The 15,080-nt window shown below is 47.5% G+C and overlaps 1 protein-coding gene across 1 annotated transcript in view; it reads left to right on the plus strand.

Annotated features, from left to right (window-relative positions):
* CUBN (cubilin) overlaps positions 1-15,080 on the plus strand; it is a 162,792-nt gene that overhangs the window by 87,255 nt on the left and 60,457 nt on the right. The window contains exons 34-44 of the mRNA XM_054390004.1: positions 1,433-1,546; positions 2,769-2,897; positions 3,158-3,290; positions 5,360-5,565; positions 7,226-7,407; positions 7,840-8,029; positions 10,259-10,456; positions 10,755-10,901; positions 11,723-11,913; positions 12,205-12,388; positions 14,649-14,823. Of these exons, the coding sequence (XP_054245979.1) occupies positions 1,433-1,546; positions 2,769-2,897; positions 3,158-3,290; positions 5,360-5,565; positions 7,226-7,407; positions 7,840-8,029; positions 10,259-10,456; positions 10,755-10,901; positions 11,723-11,913; positions 12,205-12,388; positions 14,649-14,823 (1,849 nt within the window). The remainder of the gene's footprint in view (positions 1-1,432; positions 1,547-2,768; positions 2,898-3,157; positions 3,291-5,359; positions 5,566-7,225; positions 7,408-7,839; positions 8,030-10,258; positions 10,457-10,754; positions 10,902-11,722; positions 11,914-12,204; positions 12,389-14,648; positions 14,824-15,080) is intronic.

Below are 15,080 nucleotides of genomic sequence, written 5' to 3' on the forward strand. Positions count from 1 at the left end.
GCTGTGTAGGAAGTGTGTGTAGTGACTTCCCCCAGCCAGCAGGAGGACCACCACAGGCCCCATGCTGCAGGGATGGCAGCCACACAGCAGCATGGCAGGGCACAGCCAGAGCCAGTGGAAGTGTCCAGTGGCAAACCACAGCAGAGCTCCTGCTCTGCTTTTGCTAAGAGGTCTCCTGCTCTTGCCACCTGCTGTGGTTTGCCCTTTTGCTTTATGTCCTGGGGACCTGCATCGATGCTGTGATTGATTGCCTGGGCAGGACACAAGCTGCTGAGCATACAGATGGTACAGCTGAGTGCCAGTCACTGGCACCCTGCTGAAGTGCCTGGGTCCATCCCTGTCATTTCAGTTTAGTCTAGCTAATTAATTGTAGCCCAGTGAAAAACACAACATCTGTGTTAAATTCAGGCTTGACCAATGTGGGAGAAAACTTAGTTACCATCTGAATTGTCAGACTCTTCTAACCTGCTCTAGCTGCATGGGAGCTCTAAGGCCAGGGCTTAACTACTGTCACACACTGGTGTTGAGGACACCCTGTCTTCCAGTTGTGACTTCACCTCTGTTCCAGCACCTGAAGGGGGCTACAGGAAGGCTGCAGAGGGACTAGTTATAAGGTCCTGTGGTGACAGGACAAAGGGCAATGGTTTGAAACTAGAGCAGGCTAGAATTAAATTGGACATTAGGAAGAAGTCCTTTACTATGAGGGTGGTGAGACAGAACACAGAGAAGTTGTGGATCCTTGGAAGTGTTTAAGCCCAGGAGGCCTTGAGCAACCTGATGTAGTGAGAGGTGTCCCTGCCCATGGCAGGGGGGTGGAACTGGATGAGCTTTAAGGTCCCTTCCGACCCAATCCATTCTGTGATTTTGTATCACGCAAGCAAGAGTCACAAACACCCTGAGTCAGAAAGCCTTTTTCAGGATGTGGCCTGCAGTTCAAGGGTGTGGAAAATCCAATTCTGTACAAACATAGCTGAGGGTAGTTAATGATCCTTTAACCAGTCCAACTGATGTATGTGGAGTGTTCTAAAATGATGAAGGAAGCAGCTGGAGCAGGGCAGCATCCATTGACATTTTGTCTGGATCTATGGTATGGATTGCAAAGGGACAAGGGGTCAAGCCTGGGCAGAAAGAAGAGTTGTTGCTGAATGTGTGTGCATTCCCCATGCTGCATTTATTGACACCTTCAGGATGGAGTGAAACTGCTTAGGCAGTAGGAAATGGAGATTCCTGTGTCCATGTTAAGCCCTACCCTTCTAATGTCAGTTCTGCTGGAAGGCACCAAACTTTGCAGGTTGATGCACTCCCATCAAACTCACTCTGTGTATCAGGGAATAAACTGCTCAGAAGGGAAGATGGTGCCTTTGTTTACATGGGATGATTTCTGTGTGCAATGCCAAACTCCTTTTAAGGTTTTTCCTCTTGCTTTTGCCAGTCAACCACATCACACTCTCCTTCACTGACTTTGAGATCGACAGCAGCAGACAAAACTGCACTGGGGATTTCCTGGAGATCCTGGATGGCAATAACTACCAGGCCCCTCTTCGAGGTACTGCACCTTCCCCTTGTTGGTTTCCTACACAAAAGGTAGTCAGGAGGAGGTTTTCTGTGAGCATCCTCCTGCTTTATAGATTTTGACTGAGAGAGGAAGCTCCTTGGCCACTCTGGCCAGAGGAAACCAAGAATACATCTTCTGTGTGAATGGCAGAGTCCTCCCAGGCTTGGACAGGATCCCACTGACCTGCAGCTTGGTGTTGTCTCCAGCTGCCTTTTCCTTCCTCCTCTGCTGATGCTGTTGGGAACCAAGCAATCCAGGTTTAACTGAGCTCCCAGTCAGCTGTACAAAGGTTATTGTAACCCACACTCATAGGCACAGTCCACACTAAATACAAGTGAAGAAAGCTACAGGTTCCTGAGAGAAGGAAAGAGGTTTCCCTCAAGCCCTGCAAAACCTGGTGTTCTGCTGAAGTTTGTACAGCTTTCTCCTGACATCTCTGTCCTCAAGTGGCAGGAGCAGTCTGGGGCAGCCAGTGTCAGTGTTTATACTGCCAGGCAACCATGAGAGTGCTCACCACAGCAGGGGCCTGGCTCCCCTCAAATTCCTATCTGGGAAATCTGGAATATCTGCGTTTAATTATGCTCTCCCTGCTCTCCTTTTGTACATGCTCCTTTGTTCGGAGTGGGAGAGCACTCCAATAGTTTGTAGCTAGAAGCAGAATTCATGGTTTGGTCTCCTTCCCTTGGCAAGAGAACCAGTGTATTAGCTGCTATCCTTCCTTCTGCTGTCAGCTGCATCTCTGATTCATATTGCTAACCCCCATGTTACAATCCATGACAGGAGAACTATCCTGTTGTTGTCACTTGGGGTTTTCCATCAGAAACCAACTGAGTGAAATGGAAACTACTGTCTGAGAGATAATTGATGGAAAGTTTTGGGTTGTTTTCTCATTTAAGCTGTGGTTTCTGGCTAGAGTGAACAGAAGGGAGCTCAGTGACAGAATGGCCAGGGACCAGGTTGTCTGGAGGGCAGGAGGTCCTTCCTCTGTTAAAATAAATTGCCAGCAGAGTTGAGTTGTGTTGTGTGCAAGTGAAATGGAGTATTTCAGCTGAGTGTAGGCTGACCTGACAACAGCAGGATTTAAGCAGCAGCTGTTGCTGCTGGCTGCTGTCAGACAGTACCCCCCCCCCCCCCCCCCCCCAATGTCACATTAACAATAGTCACTGCATGCTGAACTCTCCTTTTTTTCTCTCCCTGCCTTGGTCTCTTTCAGGTCGTTATTGTGGCACTGCTATCCCAGATCCTGTCACTTCTTTTGGTAATGCCTTGGTGGTGAACTTCATCTCCAACAGCATCGTTACTGCCAGGGGCTTCCATGCCACTTATGCTACATCATCTTCATGTGAGTCTATGTGACAGACACTGCTACCTCGTGCCTCTGACTGAAGGAAAAGAACAGATCCTGTCTCTGACGTTCCCTCTGTTCTAATCCCGCCTTGGCCTTCCCCTCTTTGGCCGAGGTCTCAGCAAGTACATCAACAAGCTAAAGAGCAAGGAGATAAGGAGAAATTCTCTCTTGACTAGTAAAGGCTCCAGCTCTGTCAAGGTTTGTGGTCTTTATGTCATCCTTCTCAAGGCTCTGCTGTCTCCCTCTTCTTGCAGCCTGTGGGGGATCTTTTCACATGGAGAGAGGAGCTTTCAGCAGCCCTGGCTACCCTGAGCCCTACCCGCTCAACACCGAGTGTGTCTGGACGATCCTCAGCTCCCCTGGCAACCGGCTCCAGCTGTCCTTCATGTAAGGCATGGCCAGGGGGGGTTGTTCAGCCCTTTGACAGGCCTGCAGGAAGGCTGCTCTGTCTTTATGAGGAAATGTAATTACCTGATGACAAAGCTGAAACATCCTTTTAGAGTAACTTGGAAAGAGAGCACAGCAGTGGGTAGCTGCAGCTTGCAATCAGTGTTCTCTCTTAGTCACTGCTACAGCATTGTATAAATAGGTGAGTTATTGTTTGAGCAAGAGGGGGTGCTGAAGAAGCCAGATCTCACTTCTACAGAAGAGGAAATGTAGCATTGCCTTTTCTTTACAAAGGAAACTCTTACTGTTTCCTTTCTGCCAGGTTCATTGTAGTATTTATTGCATAGCTGAGTAATAGAAAGGGCCCAGATCCTCCAAAGATTGTAGAGTTAAAACTGGTAGGAAACTCTTCAACATTTCTCCAACAATTACAGCAGTGGAGGTACAAGAGGGGCCAGGACAGTACCTGAAGGAGTTTTGTTTTTCTTTCAGCAAAGTAACTTTCCTTTGAAGACTTCTGACAGGAAAGTCATGTGTGATCCACCAAACAATGTGGAGTCCTTCAGCAGGGTTGTTCTATACCCATGATCTCTGAGCCTGAGTTTCCTGGCATCACACAGTGGCTGCTGCCAAGGAAGAAAGCACTGACCCTTTGCAAAGCTTATCAGGAATGAGCAGGAAAAGAAAAGCAGCTCTGAAGCCTGCATTTTCAGTTATTTTCAGTTCAGAGGACAAAAGGAGAATGTGCCCTGCAACACGCTGACTGCATAAGGTGCACATTGTTTGGCTACTGCCATAAAAAGCCTGTTCTATTCCTTCTTTACTTGCTGAAGCAGAGAAAAAGTGCTGCAGCCTGAAAAGATTTTCCAGGGCAAACTCGTTAATAACAGCTCCTCAGATCTGAACCACAAATCTCCTGTGAAGCCGAAACTCTTCAGCCATGCAACTCAACACTGGGGACATGCAAACTCTTTCTCCTCAGTGGCACGTAGCTGAGAGGCAAGCTGACACTCCTGGAAAGCATAGCATGATTGTATTAGAAAGCAGCACTGAGTGCATTTGATTTAATAGCAGAGGTTTACAAAGTTTTGCTGGCGTAAGGCATTATTTTCCTTCCGCTCAGTCTAAGCAGAAATGCCTGTCTTGCGCTTTGAGGACTGGCTTTCAGTTAGTCTGTAGGATATCCAGATGAGTGGTTGGAACCATTGCCCAGCATGTGTGCAGTGAACACATGAGGCTGTACTCAGGACTGAAGGGGAGGAGTTGTTACCAGAAAACACAGATATTTGGGGCATTGGCTGTAAGAGGCACCCTGGAGTCTTTATTATATGTTCATAGCTTGCTTCTGAAGAGTATTTTGTATTGAATCAAAGCACTTCACTTAGAACAGCAGATAATGATTTTTGGAATAGGTTTAGCATTCATCCTGGTGCAGTAATTAAGAATTAATAATTTGATTACTAAATATTGTTCCTTTTCTAAGGTAAACATTGGTTTAGAAGAGCTCATAGCAATCCTTAGGAACTTTTTGTACACCCAGCCATGCAGAACTCAGCAAGGCCAGGAAAAACAGCAACCTTCAGAATTCTGGAGGAACTGATGAGGAATTTCTGTGCTCTGAGGTGGTTAACTACCAATGAACCTAGGCCTCTGGCTGGAAGGAAATGATACATATATGAAGGGACTGCAGACTGATCTGTGACTCTGAGAGTCTTCTCTGCACCCAGTGAACAGTCTGACCTGGTTTGTATACCAGGGGCTTTCTGTGTTTCCTGGTTGTTGTAGGAGAACCAAGAAATATAGAGATTTGAGAAATCTGTACAAGTTAGAGGTTTGCAAACTGCAACACAGCTGTAAAGGAAGAGCCTAGAAAAGAGAGAAGCCTGTTGGCAGCAGCCCTCCCAGATGATGAGTGGTGTCCTCCCAGATGATGAGTGATGTCCTCTGGCTTCTGGAGGGTTGTGCTGTTGTGCTCTCCTTAACTGCTACCTTAGGATACCAGGGGGGTTAACTCTGAAGTGTGTGCTAGTGCTGTGCCTCCTAATGGCCTTCTACTGCCCTTGCAACAGAGAGTTTCAGATGGAGGAGAGCAGCAGCTGCACCAAAGACTACCTGGAGATCCGTGAGGGGAGCGAAAGCGGCCAGCTGGCAGCGCGGCTCTGTGGGCACACCCTGCCTTCCAACTACACATCCACTCTTGCACATGTCCTGTGGGTCAAGTTTGTCTCAGACAGCTCAGGCACTGATGCTGGCTTCAAGGCCACATTCTCTCACTGTAAGTAGATGTTATTTAATTGACAACTGTTGTTTTTTCAGGACATTTCCAAAGTGATTCCAAAAAGTGGTTGTTTGTTGATGTCAGCAAGACTGTAAATTATTTTGTGCTCTATCTGCTGAATATAAGATAGAGTTCAAAACTCTGTCAGAACTCATTTACAGTGAGTACACCATCATCAGATGGATTAGATGTGACAATGTCTTTTTAACTTACCATAAGAGGCAATGTTCCTTCAGACTGAGTGGAGTATTCCATGGATTACAGAAAATAAAATCTCCCCTGTTTCACTGACTCTTTTCTAGCAGTTTATCTCATGGGTTTCAGATTCCTCCATTAGCAGTACTGGCCTGTGAAGATATAAATAAGAGCTATATGCTAAAAACTTCTATGGCAGCCCTGTCTTACCAGTAGCCCCTTAGAGTTACAAATAACTGGCCGTAAGTCTTTGCTGCCTGACAGTGAGCAGCAGCGTTTGTGTTGCTGTTTATTAGGCAGTTGATTAGTTAAGAAAAAAAAATATTTCCCAGCTCTTCCCTTTTGCTTTCTGAGTACAACAGTGTCCACCTTCCAGTGTGGGTCTGTGTGACCTCAGCCAAGGGCAGAACTGGAAGTAAAGGAAAGGATGCTAGTGTGTAGATGCAAAATGTCAAGAAGCCAGAATCAGGACTTTCTGCAGGAGCAGGCTGCTGAAGCTGAATATCCACAGCCATGCTAATTGTGCAAGCTAAAATCACAATCACTTTCCTTACTTTGAGACTTTTACTACACCTTTTCAAAGGGAATTCCCAGTTCAGAGCTCAAGCAAATCAGAACCATCTTTGGCCAGAGCACACTGCCCGCACAGGAGGGTGAGGAAGAGAATTGTAAGAGTGAGAACAGCCGCGGGTTGAGCTGAAGACAGTTCAACAGGTAGAGCAAGAGCTGTGAGCAGTGCAAACCAAGGGCCTCATTCCCCATGTCCCTGGCTCTCCAGGAGAGCAGGGCTGCCTCACACAGCCATTGCTGAGGAAGACAAACACCAGTGCTCCCAACGTGCTCTCCTCCTTCCTCTGTCCCCAGCTCTGAGCTGAGTGTGACAACCCTTTGGGCAGCTGGGCTCAGCTGCCCCAGCTGTGTCCCCGCACAGCTTCTTCTGCACCCCCAGCTTACTCACTGCTGGAGTGGGATGAGAAGCAGAAAAGGCCTTGCCTCTGTGTAAGCTTTACTCAGCAGTAAGGCAAACATCCCACATTAATCAAGGCTGACTCCAAGACAAACCCAACACACAGTCCCATACTGACTATGATGAAGAAAATGAACTCTGTCACAGCCAAAACCTGCACAGTATTTATAAAACATAATTTTTGTTATTTAATGCTTCTTGGGGAGAATAAATTAGGCAGTCAGGGGGGAATTTAGATGTGTCACCATCCCTGTGCAGCTCAAAAGGGTCATTTTCTTTGGGTAAAGGCACACTGCATCCCTCACACCAAGAAAATACTGAGATGTGCATCCTGGCACTGTCTGAGACACAAGTCTGTGCCTCACAGCACTGTCTAGTACCAAGTAAATTAAGTCAGATGGGCTGAAATGAAAGCTGTATTCCAGGCTGGACCCTAAGTCTTCTTTTAATCTGTGTGGATGAGAAGCATTAGTTGTCTCTGTCTTCTCTTAACAGTGTATGGAAATGACATCGTGGGGAGCAAAGGACAAATAGCTTCCCCACAGTGGCCCAGAAGTTACCCTCCCAATTCCAACTACCAGTGGCGAATAAGCGTCAATGCTTTCCAGGTTATCCATGGCCACATCCTCCAGATGGATATGGAAAGGCACTTCAGATGCTACTACGACAAGCTAAAGGTGATTCCCTGGCAGGAGTTATTTTATTTCAGTTCACTTTGATAAAAATTGATGAATAGAGATACCTTCAAAAGGGATGGGAAGAACTTCCCAGGCTCTGGTGTAGCTCACTGGGTTTGCCATATTGTCCTTTCAGTGATTCTTAGCTCTAGGAAGGGTGACATACTCTGGCTCCCTAACAGCCATTTCCAGTCTGTAAGTTTGAAATGCATTAAAAATCCCTAATTTTAAACCCCAAAAATTTCAGGTCAGATACCAGGTTGAACTTTGCTCTGTGCTGTCCCAGTTTATGATAACACCTGAGTGCCTCTAAAAACAAGATTATTATAAAATCCTGTTAAAGAATAACCTTCTTTGCTCTCTGGATCAGTAAGCTGCTTCTGGCAGCAGGAAGGGCCACGAGGAGCGTCCTCATTCTCCTTGTCCTTGCAGGTGTACGACGGGCCCAACGTTCATGCTCGCTCTGTGGCCACCTACTGTGGTGCAGACCTTGCTTCTTTTGCATCTTCTGGCAGCTCCATGACAATCCAGTTCCAGTCAGATTCATCTGTGACTGGAAAAGGCTTTCTTTTGGAGTGGACTGCAGTGGATGCTCCTGCTGTTACACCAGCCCTTGCTAGAGGTGGGTTTCCAAGGGCTTGCCCTGTTACTGAGTTTTCCTTCAAGCCCTCCAGCACAAGAGAAAGCCATAGCTGTTAACAGAGAGCAGCAGGCTTTCACTGGCACTTGGAGTGGTTGGATAGGCTTTGAAAACAACTCCTGGGAGCCTCAGGAGGTTCAACAAGAGCAAGTACAGGGTTCTGCACCTGGGCTGGAACAATCCTCACTATCAATACAGACTGGGGGAGCAGGTGAGAGGAAGCAGCCCTGAGGAAAAGGACTTGGTGATGGCGATGGATGAGAAGCTGGAACAGGAGCAGGCAGTGTGAGCTTGCAGCACAGAAAGCCAGTGGCAGCCTGGGCTGCATTCAAAGCAGTGCTGCCAGCAGATCCAGAAAGGTGATTCTGCCACTTTACTCTGGTGAGACCTCACCTGGAGTACTGTGTACAGATCTGGAGCCCTCAACACAGGAAGGACATGGACCTGATGGAACAGGTCCAGGGGAGGCCATGAAAATGATCAGGGGTTGGAGCAGCTCTGCTATGAGGACAGGCTGAGGGAGCTGGGGGTGTGCAGCCTGGAGAAGTTTCCAGGGAAATCTCAGAGCAGCCTGCCAGTACCTGAAGGGGCTACAAGAGGGCTGCAGAGGGACTGTTTGCAAAGGCCTGCAGGGACAGGACCAGGGGCAATGGCTTCAAACTAGACCAGGGTAGATTTAGATTGGATGTGAGGAACAAGTTCTGCACCATGAGGGCAGTGGAACACTGGAACAGGTTGCCCAGGGAGGTGGTTGAGGCCCCGTGCCTGGAGACATTGAAGGTGAGGCTGGAGAGGGCTCTGGGCAACCTGATCTAGTGGAGGATGTCCCTGCTGAGTGCAGAGGGATTGGACTGGGTGAGCTTTGGAAGTCCCTTCCAGCCCAGCCCATTCTATGATTCTGTGACTCTCAGGTAGACTGTTCTACAGTGGCTCACAAATGAGCATGTTGCTAGAGGGTGTGGCTTTCTTTATACAAGTACTTCATGAGAGCTAAGCTTTTTATGTGCTTTCATTACTCCTCCATCCCTCTTGCAATGCTATTCTCCAGGGCTGGGGGCCTCAACTGCCTCCTTGGAGGTTAACCATTCTTAAATCACTGGCCACTCTGATATGAAATGTCTCACCACAATCAATCTCATACCCATAAATCAAGAGAATATGCTCAGTGTGATCAGGTACCTCTGACAAATAGCTCCTGCAGGGGTAAGGAATATGCTACTTCTGCCACTGGTTGTCACTAAGCAAGTTCAATGAGAGAAAGTTTAGACTAACTAGGACATAGTGCTTTATCTTCCTTCTAAACCTGGGGACAGAGGGACTGAGGATCCCTGGGCTCTGAAGGAGAGTATCATAATGTGATGGGTTGAAGGGGAGACCTCATGACTCTCTACAGCTCTCTGAAAGGACCTTGTTAAGAGGTTGGTGCTGGTCTCTTCTCACGGGTTATTAGTGAGAGAACAAGAGGGAATGGCCTCAAGCTGCAGCAGGGCAGATTTAGACTGGACAGTAGGGAACATTTGTTCCCAGCAAGAGTGGTCAGACATTGGCACAGGCTGCCCAGGGAGGTGGTGGAGTCACCAATCCTGTATTATAAATACGCACACCTAGGTGTTTTTAAAGGTCATTTGGATGTGGTGCTTGAGGATATGGTTTAGGGGTGACCCTTCTAGAGTAGGGTCAGTGGTTGGACTTGATGATCCTGAGGATCTTTTCCAGCCTGAATGGTTCTGTGATTCTGTGAGGTGCCCTGCTGCAGAGTGGCAGGAACCAGTGGATGTATGTGCTGGCCACTGAGCCACTGTATACCCCAGCAAGGACTGCAACTTGACCTGAACCTGTAGCCCCAAGGTATTAAAAGTGGAAGAAGAAAAGCAGTTCAGTTTCAAGAGGGTCTAAACTGTTTCTGTATACACCATCCCTTTCTGACATGCATCCTGTGTTACTCTGTGCTGGATGCTCCTAGGTATTTCGCCAGGTATTCCTCCTGGTGAAACAGGTCACAGCACCGCTGCACCTGGCAGCAGAGTAACATCCTTACAGCTCAGGGTGTTGAGGTTTTGTACTCCCAGTTCAAACTGAAGAAAAGCATTCCTGTGGCTACAGACATGCTCACTGTACCCACCCTGCTGCATTTTGGGATTGTCATCTGAATGGCATGAAGGGAGTGCTCAGTTTCAAACGAGGATGCTTTTGTCTTCTTGTGTGTGACAGGTGCCTGCGGAGGGGCTGTGACGGCTGCAGAAACACCTTCACCCCTCTTCTCCCCAGGCTGGCCCAGCAACTACAGAAATTTTGATGACTGCATGTGGATTATCAGAGCTCCTGGATCCACAGTGGAGTTGAATATCCTGGCTCTAGACATAGAATCTCACAGCTCATGCGACTACGACAGCCTTGTTATCCGAGACGGTGAGAAGCTAGTCTTGAGCCAGTCTTGCCTTACCTCATCAGCATGCAATAGATACCCCAGCACCCAGAACTGTTCACTGAGCTTAAGCCACCTAGATAGCAATGGGAGCATGCTATTCTGCTGCATAAAATACAGCTAGCAATGTCTAGCAAAATATTTAGTGGTGTCTATAAATATTTCTTATTCTGTAAAGGGTTAAAGATCTTGAGAAGCACCTGCCTGAAACTGAGCCACAGCAGCCACCAGGCAGATGGGAGCTGGTTTAGTTAACACTGATGTGTCTTCTTTTGCTCTCAGGAGACACTAGTCTTTCTCCAGTGCTGGCCACTCTGTGTGGACGAGAACCTCCTGAGCCAATAAGATCAACTGGAGAGGTGATGTTCATCCACTTCATGGCCGATGCCAGTGTCACTGGAGCTGGGTTTAATGCCTCTTATCACAAAAGTAAGATTTTCCCCACAAAAATGCCTCCCTTGATGCTAACAATGGGACAAGAAAAGACAAGGCTCTGGCATTGTAACCATCTGTCTGCACTCTAATTAATCCCACAGACCAATTATTCCCATCTCATGAATGTGCATTAATAAAGGTCTGACTCTGTCAAGCTAAAATTCTTCCAGCCATGTAACACAGCAAGGTTTGATTGAGCCAGGCCAGTCACTTGTTGGGAGTAAGAAAAGTGCCTAAGTTTCTAAAAGCTCAGCTGAAGGGTGGGAGAATGCTCAACTGAGAGAGGGAAATGAATGGCACAAAGCACAGACACAAACCAGAGACAGAAGCAGGAAGCTGTGTAAGTTCCAGCAGGAACGTCAGCAGTTTCCAGTGGCACTCCTCCCACATGCAGGCAAGGATGATAACAGATTCCTGGATGGATTGAGGCACAAAGAAGGTGTCAAGACAGCAATGGGCAACCAGGGGAAGGTCTACCTGGCAGCTGGAGCTCTGTGGCTAGAAGCAATACTCTCAGCGTATGCTGATGCTATGAGAGTTCTTTGGCATAGCTGCCTGCTCACTCAGCTTTTAGCCTGAGAACTGACTCTCTCTGGCAAGATGTTTGGTGTGTGCCACCTTGCAATCTGCCAGCTTGTGCTGGGAGATCATTTACTGTGTGCACTGCTCCATGCCCCTCAACTCTTCATAAACCTGCTTCAACGTTGGCTTTCCCCTCTCACCTCTTGCTCTCAGGGGACAGGGTTTTACTCTAGATCACTATGTGAATAGTTGCTGCAAATATTTTTTTCTGTGCTTCATCTCCTTTTTCTCAGGTTGTGGAGGCTACTTGCACACAAGCAGGGGTGTGATAACATCCCCCAACTACCCTCAAGACTATGCTCCCAATATGAATTGTTCCTGGCGTGTGGTGGTAGCCTCTGGCTTCATCATTTCTGTCCATTTTGAACAGCCTTTCCAGGTTGAGAGTGAGGATCCTTCCTGCAGCCTTGGGGATTATGTAGAGGTGAGGTTATTGCCTAGGTCACCAAATCCTCAAAGCTACTGAATCTTCCAGATGTCAGTGTCAGTAAAGCAGCCCAGGTTACCAGGGAATGGAATTGGCAAAGAGAAAGACAAAAGATTATTTCTCTCTCTCTCTCTCTCTCTCTCTCTCTGTCTCTCATTTATTGCTGTGCATTAATTAACCACTAGGTTATAGTTTCCCCCTCTCAGCTGGAAGCTGGATGGTGTGTACTCAGAGTTTACATTCCATGGCTGTCCCCTTGAGTGACAATAGCAATTTATCTTCCTCTAGCTGAAAAATGGGTTAGATAATGCTGCCCCACCTTTGGTGTCTGGAGGAGGGAATGGACGATTCTGTGGAGGCAGCCCCATTACCACTGTGCACACCACAGACAATCAGCTCTTTGTCCACTTCAGTTCTGACAGCAGGAACGAGGGGCAAGGATTCAAACTGACATATGAGGCCAAGAGTCTAGGTAAGTCTATGAAATAAAACTAAGTTCTACAGCAATGTCCCATTTCCTTCTTCAGTACACAGTCTGATCCTACTCTCAGATTTCTCCTTTATAAAGAGAGCCAGCTCCAGGCCATAGTGCTGAAGACATTAAAGTGGAAAACAAAACAAAACAAAACACCAAAACGAACAAACAATATTCAAAATTCATACAGGAAAGGGATTATCCCCTGGAAACAAGAACACTACTTTGAACCAATGCTGAATGATGTCAGCAATGATCTAGGCTGCTGTGTCTAGCAAGGTGGTAACATTTCTCACAAGCTTTGCTCTCAGATGAGAAAAAAACCCCATTCCTTGTCAGAGCTGACAGCTCTTGACAGGGAGAAAAACATAGAGACTCAGGTAAATCAGGTACTTGGCATTTGTAGTTACTCCACTGCACTCATGACATGAGCTGCTTGGAACACACCCTGTTAAACACTGTGACTTGACAGAGCTAAGGCAACCTGTCCACCTACTCCAATGTTTAAGTGCTTGTTTCCTGCCTACTTTACCCTGCTGCCATGTAGTTAGGGGACCTGGGGGTTCTAATTGACAAGAAGCTGAATATGAGCCAGCAGTGTGCCCAGGTGGCACTGTTTTTCAGTGCTACTGCTAATACTCTACTAAGTTGCTACACCATGTAGTATCTGGTGAAGCTAAGCCTTCGATGGCATCTTGGCTGGGATTAGAAATGCTGTGTCCAGCTGGAGCAGGGAGGTGATTGTCCCCCTGTGCTCAGCTCTGGTGAAGCCACACCTTGAATATTGTGTCCAGCTTGGGGCACCTCAATACAAGAGTGATGTGGAGGTGCTGGAGCCAGTGCAGGGGAGGGCAAGGAAGCTGGGAAGGGCCTGGAGAATAAATCTGATGAAGAGTAACTGAAGGAGCTGGGGATGGGTAGTTTGGAGAAGAGGAGACTGAGGGGAGGCCTCATTGCTCTCTACAGCTACCTGAAAGGAGGTTGTGGAGAGGTTGCTGCTGGTCTCTCCTCACAGGTAATTAGTGACAGAGCAAGAGGGAATGGCCTCAAGCTGCAGCAGGGCAGGACATTAGGAAGAACTTTTTCCCACCAAGAGTGGTCATACATTGGAATGTGCTGCCCAGGGAGGTGGTAGAATCACCAACTGTGAATGTGTTTAAAGGTCGTTCAGATGTGGTGCTTGGGGATATGGTTTAGGGGTGACCCTTGTAGAGTAATGTTAGTGGTTGGACTTGGTGATCCCAGGGGGGCTTTTCCAACCTGAATGATTCTGTGATTCAACACTGTAGGAGGTTCATGAAGGGAGTGGGAGAAGCTGTACAACAGTGTTGCCACCACTTCAGCTTGTAAAATGTGTCTAAGGCCCTGTGTTAAAGCAGCACTGCTGCAGTATAGGAGCTTCTGACAGAAAGGTTCTGATAAAAGTAAAAGTATTTTTGCAGAGCAGATCCTCGTGTCTGCTTCACCTGGCATTCCTCACACATCCATTGCTGTCTGAGACATTTCAGGATTTAGAAAGCAGAAGTGGGAATGATTCACAGTCTGACTTGTAGGCTTTCTAGTTCTTGGGAATTAGGAAAGCAACAAGTAAGAAATGTTTCCTGCTTTGTTTAGAAGCAACTGAGGAAGAGCTAATGGCAGCTTAATTCAGGGCCATGAACATTTGGAAATGCAGAGGGCTAGGTGAGCAGGAGCATAGGAACATAGTATTCTACTGTATTTAAGGTAGTCTCACAGTAAGCAGCAAAATCACAGAATCACAGAACACATCTGGCTGGAAGAGTCCTCCAGGCTCATCCAGTCCAATCCTCTACCCAGCACTGCAGGCTCAACACCAAACTATGTCCCTAAGCACCAGCTCCACACACTGCTGAAACACCTCCGGGGATGGGGACTCCAGCACTGCCCTGGGCAGAACCTTCCAATGGCTGAGAACCCTTGCAGGGAAGAAAGATTTCCTGAGATCCAGCCTGAACCTCCCCTGGCACACCTTGGAACCGTTTCCTCTGCTCCTGTCCATTGCCACCAAGGAGCAGAGGCTGCCCCCTGCTCACTGCAACCTCCCTTCAGGGAGCTGCAGAGAGCAATGAGGTCTCCCTCAGCCTCCTCTTCTCCAGCCTCAACACCCCCAGCTCCCTCAGCCCCTCCTCTAGCCCAGGGGTCCCTTGATTTAGACTAGAGTAATAACTGATATTTTGGGTGCCTCACCCATTTCGTGAACATGTTGAGGTTTATTGGCTGTTTTTTTCTTTCCCAGCTTGTGGAGGGAACATTTATATCACTGATTCCAGTCCCAATGGATATCTGTCTTCCCCCAACTATCCCAGCAATTATCCCCTGCATGCTGATTGTGTCTGGACCATAACTGCTCCGAGTGGACGTGCTGTAGAGCTGCAGTTTGAAGATCAGTTCTACATTGAACCTTCACCAAAGTACATACCCATGTTACCTACCCTGTGTTTCCTCAGACACTCCACTCTCACTCTTCTTTCCCTCTCATTTTATCTAATTCCCCCCAGAGTGCACTTCCAGATTTGCAACCAGAAGTACTTAGGAAGTTTTTTAGAGAGATCACTGAAGCTATCAGGCCACTGGTGAACATTCCTAGGACTTTTCAGTGGATAAGAGAAATTAATTTAAAGGCAAGAGAGAAAGCAGCCATGGCAGAAAGTTACTTTCTGTACAATCT

This window comes from Indicator indicator, chromosome 20, assembly GCF_027791375.1.
Source record: "Indicator indicator isolate 239-I01 chromosome 20, UM_Iind_1.1, whole genome shotgun sequence".
NCBI classification, from domain to species: domain Eukaryota; kingdom Metazoa; phylum Chordata; class Aves; order Piciformes; family Indicatoridae; genus Indicator; species Indicator indicator.